The sequence below is a fragment of the Leptosomus discolor genome, chromosome 22 (assembly GCF_034619465.1).
Source record: "Leptosomus discolor isolate bLepDis1 chromosome 22, bLepDis1.hap2, whole genome shotgun sequence".
NCBI lineage: Eukaryota > Metazoa > Chordata > Aves > Leptosomiformes > Leptosomidae > Leptosomus > Leptosomus discolor.
This window is the reverse complement of record NC_141412.1, coordinates 90,244-102,073: the sequence shown is the minus strand read 5'-3', so window position 1 is coordinate 102,073 and position 11,830 is coordinate 90,244. Positions and strand designations below refer to the sequence as shown.

The following is an 11,830-nucleotide window of genomic DNA, read 5'->3' as shown; positions in this document are numbered from 1 at the left end:
GTCCTATTCAATATATGTATCAATGACCTAGATGAAGGGACAGAGCGTATCCTCAGCAAATTTGCTGACGATACAAAGCTGGGAGGAGTGGCAGATACAGTGGCAGGTTGTGCTGCCCTTCGGCGAGATCTGGACAGGCTGGAGAGCGGGGCGGAGAGCAACCAGATGAGGTTTAACAGGGTCAAGTGTTGGGTCCTGCACCTGGGGAGGAATAACCCCCTACGCCAGTACAGGCTGGGGGGTCGGCCTGCTGGAGAGCAGCTCTGCAGAGAGGGACCTGAGAGTTTTGGTGGATAACGGGAGGACCATGAGCCAGCAATGTGCCCTTGTGGCCAAGAAGGCCAACGGCATCCTGGGATGCATCAAGAAAAGCGTGGCCAGCAGGTCGAGGGAGGTCATCCTCCCCCTCTACTCTGCCCTGGTAAGGGCACACCTGGAGTGCTGTGTCCAGTTCTGAGCCCCCCAGCTCAAGAGGGACAGGGAACGGCTGGAGAGAGTCCAGCGGAGGGCTACGAAGATGATGAGGGGGCTGGAGCATCTCTTGTACGAGGAAAGGCTGAGAGACCAGGGGCTCTTTAGCCTGGAGGAGACTGAGAGGGGACCTTATCAACACTTACAAATATCTAAAGGGTGGGTGTCAGGAGGATGGGGCTAGTCTCTTCTCAGTGGTGCCCAGCAACAGGACAAGGGACAACGGGCACAAGCTGGAGCACAGGAAGTTCCGCTTGAACATGAGGAGGAACTTCTTTACTCTGAGGGTGGCAGAGCACTGGAACAGGCTGCCAGGGCGGTTGAAGAGTCTCCTTCTCTGGCCATATTCAAAACCCGTCTGGACGCATTCCTGTGTGACCTGCTCTAGGTGAACCTGCTTTAGCAGGGGGGTGGGTTGGACCAGATGATCTCCAGAGGTCCCTTCCATCTCCTACCATTGTGTGATTCTGTAACTCTTACACACGCTGAGGCCCTGCTTTCCAGGAAGGGGCCTGCCAACAACCACCAGAAGTAGTGAATAAAGTCCTTATCTCGCTGTGCTTGTGTGTGCAGCTTTGCTTCCCCTGTTTAACTGTCTTTATTTTGATCCACAGGTTTTCAGCTTTTGCTCTTCCAGATCTCTCCCCTCTCCTGCTGCAGGGTAGCCGGAGCTTAGCTGGTGGCCAGGGCGACCCTACCACGCAGGCACATGATCGAGGTGGGTGTCTCAAGGCAGAGCCAGCAGCTGATGCTGCTTCAGGCTCCTCGGACACTTCAGCACAGGGTTTTGACACGTGCCCCACTCCCTTTCCCCCCACCTTCTCTGCTCAGCTCCTAGAGGTGACAACGGCAAATGAACTCAGTCAGATCGTGCTCCTGGGCCACACAGCGTCGGTAAAGACGGACACAGCTGTGAAACCAAGCTAGTGCCGATGCCTGCCCTTTGGCAGATGAGCTCTTGACGTAGCAGAGAAGCGGGGAGCCATAGGAAATGCTGGCTCACATAGTCTCGGGTGGCGCTGCCGGTATAAAGCTCTGACGAATGGGGGCACAAGCCCTTGCTCCACACCCCCTCCCAGGGCCGATCTCTCCGGCCCTGGGCAGCAACGGTTCCGCCCCGAGCCCTGTTCATGGCGCAGCTTCCCCACAGGTAGCGCAGAGCCGCTGGCCAAAGCCGCACGTGGGCAGTTAGCGCTGGAGAAATCAAATGGGGTGGAGATGTGGGCCCGGCAACGACAACACGGTCACGCCATACTACGAACCCGCCAGCGATGGCTCTCCTGCCCCCTGCGTGCGTGGGAGTGCGTGCGTGCACACGCATGCGTGAAAACAGCGCGGCGCTGAAAGCAGGACAGCACTAGCAGATGCGGCCCCCGGGCAAGCCGTGCTGTGACGGGGCTGAAGCGGCGGACTCCTCCGGCGACCGCCTGGCACCTCCCGGGCCTGTACGAGGCGGCCGCCGCCGCCACCCTCCGCCGCTCCGGCCCCAGAGCCCCGAAGCCACCGCTGCGTCCGCCCCCTCCGACGGCTGAGCGTCCCCGGCGTCTCTGCGCGCTGCGTGCGCATGCGCGGTGCGGAGCAGCGAGCGCGCCACGCCGTGCGCTGCCTCGTGACCTGAAGGGGCGGGGAAATAGGTCACGTGAGAAGCGAGGGGGCTCGCCGGTCCCCAAGATGGCGGCCTACCTGCAGTGGCGCCGCTTCGTCTTCTTTGACAGAGAGATGGTGAAGGAGCCGCCGGGGCCGGACGGGACCGGCGGGAAGCCCTTTGCGCTGCCCCCGGGCATCGCGGTCTGCGACTCGGGCCGGGGCAGCCTCGTGTTCGGGGATATCCTGCGCGGCGGCGGGAGGCGGCGGGGCCGGGCGCTTTGGCCCGGGCGGGGCTCGGCGGGGCCCGGCGGGTCCGGGAGCTGCGGCGCGGGCGAGTCCCTGGTGCTGTTGGGCGCGGGCGCGGCCCCCGCGCGGGCCTGGGGGAGCTCCAGCCTTGGGGATGCGGCAGGTTCCTGCGCTGTCCCTGGCCTGGGAACGAAAGGCCTCGGGGTGTTCTGGTGCTCTCGGGTCGCTCTGCAACGGCGTGTCCCCTGTAGTCTCCCCAGCGGTCAGCGGGCATTAAGGGGCTTGGTTCTGATGTGGCTGGAGATGGGGGTTCGGGGTTTTTTCCCTTTGTGTGCCTTAACTGTGATCTACATATGGAAGGTCAGATTTGGTTTTTGCCCCGCTCCTTGCAACTCAGTAGTTTCCAAGCTTACAAGCTAAGGGTAACGCATCTGTACCAGCTGAAGCAGCACAGTATCTTGGTTTCTGTCGGTGAGGATGAAGAGGGTATTAACCCCTTGGTAAGTCGAATGACAAAGAGAGGAAAGTACATTTGTAGCGGGGTCTTCCTTAAGACCGCTGCAGTTCCCTTGGTTGACCTTTCTTACCTTAAGTAGCTTGCTCATTCTGGGCACTGTTACGTTTGATGCCAGGCCTTGGCCTCCCAACACCTCACGTTCTGCTTATGCCAGATCATTGTCATTTGTAGGTTAAAGTCTGGAACCTGGAGAAACGAGATGGTGGAAATCCTCTTTGCACACGAATTTTTCCAGCGATACCAGGTAACAAGCCCACAGTCGTGTCCTGCCTGACTGTCCACGAGAACCTTAATTTCATGGCGATTGGTAAGTAAAACTGAACGGTAATAGCTTAAGAAAAATGTTACAGTCCTTACTCCGATGTAAGGAAAATGACTAGATAGCACAAAAATCGGCAAAGAACATCCTGACAGTTTTTCTTCTCACGCAGTTTTTATGTTGTTCTTGCAAAGAGATAACGTGACTTGCACTGTCAGAGAGCTTGAGAAGATAAATACATAAACTTAGCCTGAGTCTGTATATATTACAATAATAGCTTTGGTACTTAAAAGGGAAGCACGTAGTTTTGGTTGGTGTCATTTTTCCCTGCCACAGTAAGGTTACACGTTTATTGAACGTAGTACTAAATTGAGCTTTCTTTGTAGTACAGGCAAAAAAACCCCGTAGGTTTTGTGATACTGAATGTTACTGAGAGATTTTTTTCAAGCCCTGTATAGAAACCTTTTTTTCAAAGAAAAAAGCCAATTTCTCTTTTTGAATTTAACCGTTCCTTTGTAATGTTTCTTGCTCAACTTGTGACAGGGTAAGAGCAGTAACGTCGTGAGTTACGAGCGCTTTCAGTGAGCCGGTCCCTGTTCTGAAATCCAAAAGCTTTCCGTGCGCGCGTTGTGGCCTTCCACCCTGGCACAACTGGCAGGACCGGGGCTGTCGGCAAGCTGTGAAAGCTGCACGTTTGGCTTGCCCTTGGGAAATCTCCCTCTAGTCTTCTTACAGCGCAAAGTGTGTTTTGAATGAGCAAGTGCATCAGCACAATGGTAACAATTGGTGGATGAGAAAGCTGTTTGTAAAACAAAGTACAGACAGACTCAATGAAAACTAACCTGCCAATGCACTTTGTGCCTGGAAGGCAGATCGAACCTCGCCGAACAGCGATGTCCTGTGTGCAGTCGGGTGACAGCTCGGAACCGTAACGGGAGCAATTGGGGGTGGTTTGGCACGTACGCCCTTGACGTGAGAACTGCGGCAATCCTATTACCTAACCCCTTGCTGGTGAGCGAGGTGGTGTCTCTGACTGGGGCTGCCCTAACTCACGCTGGATGATGCTTCAGGTGTGCCCTAGAAGTAACAGTTCAGTCTGTGCCCTTCACCAGGTTTTGCAGATGGGAGCGTGGTGCTTACAAAAGGAGACATCACTCGAGATCGGCATAGTAAGACCCAGATCCTGCATGAAGGCGGTTACCCGGTTACTGGCCTTGCTTTCCGGCAGTCTGGCAAAACAACGCATCTGTTTGTGGTGACCACAGAGAACATCCAGGTGGGAAGTTAACTGGAAAAAAACGAGGCTCTGACTTGCAAATCACGTTGGCTTCAGAGTCTCGTTCGGAGCGATCCCCAAAACCTTGCCTTTCCTCTGCAGTCTTATATGCTTTCAGTGAAAGACTATCCTCACCTGGAGCTGGACACTCACGGTTGTGGATTGCGCTGTTCATCTCTCAGCGACCCCTCCCAGGATCTCCAGTTCATTGTGGCGGGAAACGAATGTGTGTACCTCTATCAACCGGACGAACGCGGCCCATGCTTTGCCTTCGAGGGACAAAAGCTGATTGTTCACTGGTATCGGGGATACCTCATTATTGTCTCCAAGGACCGAAAGGCTTCTCCAAAGTAGGCGCCTCGGAACAGATGAGTTCTTTTCGCTCTTGCAGCTTCCTGCTTTCCCTCTTTTTCCTTGCTCCCTGTGAAGCTTCGCTCCTGGGGCCGATTGCAGCTTTGTCAGAGGTTGTTAAGGTTCAGCTGGACCCTTATATCAATTAAAATCCGTTCTGAGAGTAGCACAGTTAAGCATGCTCAATGAGGGTTTTTTTTTTTCCCAGTGCTCTGAATGTCTCAGCCTAGTGCATAGATGGAATTCGTGTATAGATACATGGTGTTTTGCCTCTGGGTCCGCTTCGTTTGCTCGCCCAAATGAACCCCGTTTGTCTTGCTCTCTGGACATCCCTGGTTTGCGCAGGTATCAAGAATTCAAGTCACGCTTTCCTTGTTCTCTGAAACGTTCTTCTGCTCTCCAGGTCAGAGTTTGCTGGGAACGAGGCACAGAATTCGGACAAACAAGTCCTGAATATCTATGACTTGTGCAACAAATTCATTGCATACAGCTCGATCTTCGATGATATAGTGGATGTCTTAGCAGAGTGGGGTTCTCTGTATGTACTGACCAGAGATGGGAAAATTCACGTGCTGCAGGAGAAGGATACGCAAACCAAACTCGAGGCATGTAGATCTGTTTTGTTATTAGTCTTTACCTTACGTCTGCAAGATTGTACTGGCTCTGCAGATTGAAAAAGCGAACCGTTCGGGTGGGTGAGTTACGTACCGAGTGACCTGATAGAGCTTTTCAGCCTAACCAGCGTTAGAGGGCATTTGGTGTTTAAAAGCCCGAGCATATATATATATATATATGTGTGTGTGTGCGTGTGTGTGTGTGTGCGTGTGTACAGCACCAAAAAGGAGAAACACCTTTGAACTTGTCTTGCGGGGCAGTATTTCCCTCACGCTGCTTGTTCTTACCGTGTATTTAACAGATGCTGTTCAGAAAGAACTTATTTGAAATGGCCATTAACCTGGCCAAGAGCCACCACTTGGACAGCGACGGTTTGTCAGAGATTTTCCGGCAGTACGGCGATCATCTGTATAACAAGGGGAACCATGATGGAGCCATCCAGCAGTATATCCGGTAAGGGGGGGTCCTCTGGAGCCGTGACAGTGTAGTACAGATAGGAGCCACGGAGGCCTTGATTTCTGTTTCGGCCCAGGATTAAAAACAAAACAAACCAAAAAAAAAAAAAAGGCATGACCTGAGGTGAAAATTCTAGCAGTAGAGAGAAACATGTCACTCAGATTAAAAGTCTCAGGAAAAGTTGCTTGAAAATCGCTTTGTACATCTTAGAATAAAGTTCTCCTCTTTGACTGTATTTTAACATGAATAATGAGGGCACACTGGGATGGAGTGGGGCCATTATAAACAAGGGATTGCTCTAGGTAAGATGGATGATGTGAGTTGACCGTGTATGGCGGTTGTCTTCGAAAAAGCTCAAACAGCTTACTGTCAGTTGTAAAAAGATCTCGGGTTTTTTAAAACTTGGAGCAGCCTGTTTTCGGGCTTTCCAAAAACTAAACGTTCGGTCTCTTCAAAATGCCACGAAGCGTGGTGCTGGTGTAGAACCGAAACTTTGGAGCGCTGACGTCTGGCGAGAGTCGGCGTGTGTTTTATTGTCAACTTGCGTTAAGCGTCAGGGTAACTGTGGCTGAACTGCTCTGCGTGGGCATGAGCGTTTAAAGCTGACTTTGAGCGATGCGACCAAAATGAGGGAAAACTTAGCTCTTGTTCCCCTTTTTTTTTGGGCTTCCCAGTTAGCTGTGGTCAGAGCGTAGTCCGTCTTCTGACTGCCTTCTTGAAAGCAGGATTAACTCCTTGTGTGCTGCCAACGTCATCCTGATGGCAGCCTCTGTAGAGGGTTGGTTGTTTCACCGTGCGTGCGGATGGGTGGTCTTACGCCGTAACTAGTCGTTGCCTCTGATGCGTAGCTGAATGGTCCCAAGTGGGTTAACGCCTGCTGAAGTGAAGGCTTCTCCGTGCTCAGTTGTTAATTTCTCGATTTATTTTGACTTCCTGGGTATGCAGTCTCTTGTAACGTGATTCTTCCCCTCCCAGAACTATAGGGAAGCTGGAACCGTCTTACGTTATTCGGAAATTCCTGGACGCTCAGCGTATCCACAACCTCACTGCTTATCTGCAGACGCTCCACCTGCAGTCCCTGGCCAATGCCGACCACACTACGCTTCTGCTAAACTGCTACACGAAACTCAAAGACAGCTCCAAACTGGAGGAGTTCATTAAGGTATTGGGGGAAGTTGAAATTGTGCCAAGTTGCTACGTCATTATCGTAACTCAAAAGGGATAGCACTGATGTTGTGAATTGGCTCCTGTGGGGCTGTTGCGAGAGAGAGGAATGGATTTGTCCCTCGGTATCCCTGTCCTTTGCTGCTTTATTTCCAAGCTCTTGGTCACGTTCTACTTTGCCTGGTTTGCCCTCTGAGTCTGGAGCGTGCTGGTTTTTGCCACTGTGACTGGCTAACGAGAGGCGGTTAGACTACTTCCTTCCTGCATGTGTGGCCTTTCACTTGCATGACAGGTGCCAAGTTGTCCCTGCTCTGGCTTTCCTCTGCTTACGTAAATGATTGCTGCTTGCGGACTGTGGGAGTGGTGCTGAGGGAGCATCCTTCTGCTTTTGCTCTTGTAGACGAGCGAGAGCGAGGTCCACTTTGATGTGGAAACGGCCATCAAGGTGCTTCGTCAAGCGGGTTACTACTCCCACGCTGTGTACCTGGCAGAGAAGCATGCGCATCATGAATGGTACCTCAAAATCCAGCTGGAGGACATCAAGGTGAGGAGGTGTTATTATTGCTCCCGTGTTCTTACTGGGGAGCAAGCCACTTCTTTAGCCGCCTCTTTAGTGAGAATGCCATTTCACTGACCTCTTCCCTGCGGCTAGCGTGTTGACAGGACTGCTGAGGCAGCAGTAGCAACACCCGCTGCTGCTGCTTGGGCGTTGGCTTTCCGCTTTTGGCTTGTGCGGTAGACTAGGGGTGGAAATCGGAGGGCCTTGCTGCTTCTGTTTCAGATGTGGCTTTTTCCAGTGCCCTTTAAGAGGAGGGAGGGTTCTTAGTGAGAGATTTGTCTAAATCGTGCTCTCTTTCTCCTGGGCCGCAGCCGGCCTTCCTCCCCGAGGAGGAAAACGAGCAGGATTAGTGAACTAGGCGATAACTCGGAGTAAACGGTGTTTGTGGCATACTCGCAGCATGCCTTCAATGCTTTCTGTCCTAACCTCGAAGTGGAGAGCAGAGGCCCATGTCGTGTGATCGTTTTGCTGGCTGCCTCCACAGAACTACCAAGAGGCTTTGCGCTACATTGGAAAACTGCCTTTTGATCAGGCAGAGAGTAACATGAAGCGGTATGGTAAAATCCTGATGCACCACGTCCCTAACGAGACCACGGAATTGCTGAAGATCCTTTGCACTGACTACCGGCCGGCGGGAGACAGCGAAGGCCTTGGGATGCTGGAAGGAAAAAAGGTACGGTTTGCGTTGACCGAGAGTTGTTGCCCTCGAGTCGCAACTTTGCGGCAAGCGAGTGCTCCTGCGCGCCTTGTGGTGCTGGTCCGATACCTAAAAGGTGTCGTGAGAAACCCCGTCCTGGCGTGCTGGTAGTCCCAGAGACAAGAAACCGCTTAAAGCTATTGCTCAGAACCGATTCCTGCCACAGGCGGCGTCCCGTACCGTGCTATGTCCGTCGTGTCACCGACTGGGGGAATGAGCGCTCTGCGTGGCAGGGAGGCGCCAGCCTGGCTGAGACTGATCTGGGCGTGTGACTTTGGCTGCGTTACAGGCTAATTCGGAGGAGTTCATTCCCGTCTTCGCAAACAACTCCCGAGAACTGAAGGCTTTTCTGGAGCACATGACTGAGGTGCAGGCTGACTCTCCGCAGGGTGTCTACGACACTTTACTGGAACTTCGTCTGCAGAACTGGGCGCATGAACAAGATGAGCAGGTGTGAGCTCTTCCAGCTTTGTGTTTTGAGAGGGAGATTGGGTGGTGGCTTTGCATCCTGTTGGCATTCCTGCCAACCCATAACCTTTCCAGATGGGTACCGATAACATGAGGCAATACATACGCGGGGCTGGATGAATGGCTCGTAAGTGGGAAAGCAGCCTGCTAGCTGGGAGAATACTCCTTTCAGCGAGGCCGAGCTTGTTTTGTATGAATGTCGTTTAAGAACAGATTCTGGACAATACGACCTCTGTGGGCAGATGCCTTTCCCACAAAAGTAGCTCTATGTGCTTGCCTCGGTCTCTGAGGATGCTGGCTGCTTGAGGGGAAGAAATCACGTCCTGTTTGCTTCAAAGCGATAGAGGGCAAACAGCAAAACTGTCCGCCTCTTTGAAAGAGCTGCTAACGGTTGCTGGGTCTTATTTGAAAGTGTTCTCCTAGTGTATGTGTGTTGCTCTCCCCAACCTCTCCCCCTGCTCTGTAGATCAAGGAGAAGCTGCACAAGGAAGCCCTCACCCTTCTGAAGAGCGGAAGGTTCAAAACGGTCTTCGATAAGGCCCTGGTCTTATGTCAGATGCACAATTTCAAGGATGGCATCCTCTACCTCTACGAGCAGGGCAAACTGTGAGTGTTGCCTTTGTCTGTCGGGTCCTGTCCCTCCCCGCCACTGCAGGGATTTCTGAGCCATAAATGTCCCTGCCTTACACTGGTAATGACCTCTTCAGTGTCTTAAGATGGGCACTGTAGATCATTGCTCAGCTGAAAATATCTTATCGTTAGAGCAGGGCAGTTAAGTAGAGAGTGAATGACAGGCCTGTCGGCCCCTGTGTGAATGTCTGGGCATTGTATGGCTGGGTGAAGACCTGAGGTCCCTGTAACAACTTGAAAGGAGAGCTGGATTGCTGCGGCTGATGAGTCTCTTTCTCGCATAGCTTCCAACAGATCATGCACTACCACATGCAGAATGAGCAGTACAAGAAGGTGATTGAGGTGTGCGAGTTGTATGGAGACCAAGAGGCTTGTCTCTGGGAACAGGCTCTCGGCTACTTTGCGCGGAAGGAGGAGGACTGCAAAGAGTATATTGCTGCGGTGCTGAAACACATCGAGAACAAGAACCTTATGCCTCCACTGCTTGGTAATAGTGACGGGTGGCATCCCCCAAATCAACCCCGCTGAAGCTAGTTTATAGCACTCTGTAGATCAGAAATTGGAGAGAAGTAGCAACGAAGTTTGAGCCCGCCATTTGAAGTAATAACCTGCTCTGTAGGGAAAAGCAATGCCAGTCCCAGCTCCCTAATTAGGAAGAAAGATCTGCGGTATCCGTCGCAGCGATGTCTGTACGCGCTTTCGGTTCTGTCAGCGTGCTGGGGCGAGGGGCTTGCTTGAAGCTCCTGCTGTGCCTTGGTGGAGAAGTTGAAGTGGAAGCCGATCCGCTAGATCCTTGCTTTGCCCGTTTTGGACGGAGCTAGCCAAGCGTACTTCCAGTCACCCATTTCTGGAAGAGATCAAAGTGAAATAGAGTCTTTAAATGAGCTCTCTGATTCAGTAAGAATGCTGAGTGCCTTTCCCTGTAAGTGGCCTTCCTTTTACAGGAAAGCGGTCTGTCCACGTAGGAGTTAGTGGAGCTGCAGGTTTTTTTTGCTCGTGTTTAAACTAACGTCTCTCTTGCTTTCAGTTGTGCAGACGCTGGCTCATAACTCCACAGCCACGCTGTCTGTGATTAAGGATTATCTTGTCAACAAGCTGCAGAAGCAGAGCCGCCAGATAGAGCAGGATGAGCAGAGAATTCAAAAATACCGAGAAGAAACTACAAGGATCCGCCAGGAGATCGAAGAGCTAAAAGCCAGGTGCGGGGCTGAATGCAGTCTTGTCTACCACGGGATAGGACCGTTGTTTTTCTTTTATTACAGAAAACCACACTTTTTCTCGCCCTTCTCTCTCCTTTCGTTCTCAGTCCCAAGATCTTTCAGAAGACCAAGTGCAGCATTTGCACCAGCGCCCTGGAGCTGCCTTCGGTCCACTTCCTGTGCGGTCATTCCTTCCACCAGCATTGCTTTGAAAGCTACTCTGAGAGTGACTCAGAATGTCCTACCTGCATGCCAGAAAATCGCAAAGTGATGGACATGATCCGAGCCCAGGAGCAGAAGAGAGATCTGCACGACCAGTTTCAGCATCAGGTGGGGTAACGTTGCCTGTCTTACCAAGTTTAAATAAATAGGGTGTAGATTCATGTACAGATCTGCAGTGGCTGGTAGAGAAGGGTAAGGGTGAAAGTACTTTCTCAACAAGGTTATGTTGACAGCGACTAATAATGATGAGGCATGGGGCCATAGGGTGACTGCATGATGTCAGGGGCACAGAGTCCTTGATGCTCTCCGAAGACAAAAGAGAAACTTTTCTCACCTGACGTGAAACGGATCGAGACCTGTCGGTCAGCGTGACAGCTGGCCAACAGGTTGCAGAGAGCGCATTAAGGAGAAGGGAAAAAACAATTTATGTGAATCGGAATGGGGACAGGCCAGTGCAGTTGGGGTACAGCCAAAGTGTTGCGTCTGCATTGTGTTTCCCAAGGGTGAAGTGGCAAAGTCGAGAATGGAGCGTTAGCTGAACACGTTAACGCGTGCGGACAACAGCCTAGCCGAGGCAATCGCTTTCCTGGTTACGGCGATTGTTCGTTACGTTGTCGGTGCACGGCTCAAGTGTGGGATTGAAACGAGAGGTGGAACGGGCAGCGCAGAACAGCTTAGCAGAGGCAGCTGCTCGCACAGCACTTGCGCTGAGCTACAACGGCCCAGGAGCGCCTCGGGCGGCAGCGTCTCTAAGCCAAAGGCTGTGGCCCAGCAGGGAGGGAAAGGGGCTGGTGGCTTTTGCTGCTGATGCTGCTGCTTCTTTGTGTCTGGCAGCTCAAGTGCTCCAACGATGGCTTCTCCGTTGTTGCCGACTACTTCGGTCGAGGCGTCTTCAATAAGCTCACCCTCATCACGGACTTGCCCTCGGGAAAGGCGGCCTCCACCATCGAGGCCGGCCTGCAGCGGGACCTGCTTATCCACGCCAAGCGCAGCACCTGACCGCGGGCCGCGTTCCCCGCTCCGTCCCGCGGCTGTGCGGGGCTCCGGCCGCGTCCCCCGCTCTGTCCTTCGGCCCCTCAATAAAGCCGACGAGCTGGGCAGACTGTTGAGTGC

General features: G+C 52.7%; 1 protein-coding gene across 4 annotated transcripts; it reads left to right on the top strand.

Annotated features, from left to right (window-relative positions):
- The first annotated feature begins 2,142 nt into the window (after nt 1-2,142).
- On the top strand, nt 2,143-11,800 carry VPS11 (VPS11 core subunit of CORVET and HOPS complexes). Of its 4 annotated transcripts, XM_086476836.1 has the most exons (17): nt 2,143-2,296; nt 2,656-2,808; nt 2,869-2,876; nt 2,993-3,128; nt 4,193-4,356; nt 4,459-4,706; nt 5,111-5,312; nt 5,624-5,775; nt 6,754-6,952; nt 7,352-7,486; nt 7,986-8,174; nt 8,488-8,649; nt 9,133-9,272; nt 9,581-9,783; nt 10,324-10,495; nt 10,603-10,825; nt 11,552-11,800. In XM_086476836.1, exons 1-17 carry the CDS (start codon nt 2,143-2,145, stop codon nt 11,714-11,716), a joined length of 2,805 nt encoding a protein of 934 aa, XP_086332962.1. In that variant the 3' UTR covers nt 11,717-11,800. The 4 variants fall into 4 exon arrangements, with proteins under 4 accessions (XP_086332962.1, XP_086332963.1, XP_086332959.1 ...); XM_086476837.1 differs by lacking the exon at nt 2,869-2,876 and having other exon boundaries at nt 2,656-2,804; nt 5,639-5,775; XM_086476833.1 differs by lacking the exon at nt 2,869-2,876 and having other exon boundaries at nt 2,656-2,804; nt 6,754-6,940; nt 7,343-7,486; nt 11,552-11,799.
- The last annotated feature ends 30 nt before the right edge of the window (nt 11,801-11,830 follow it).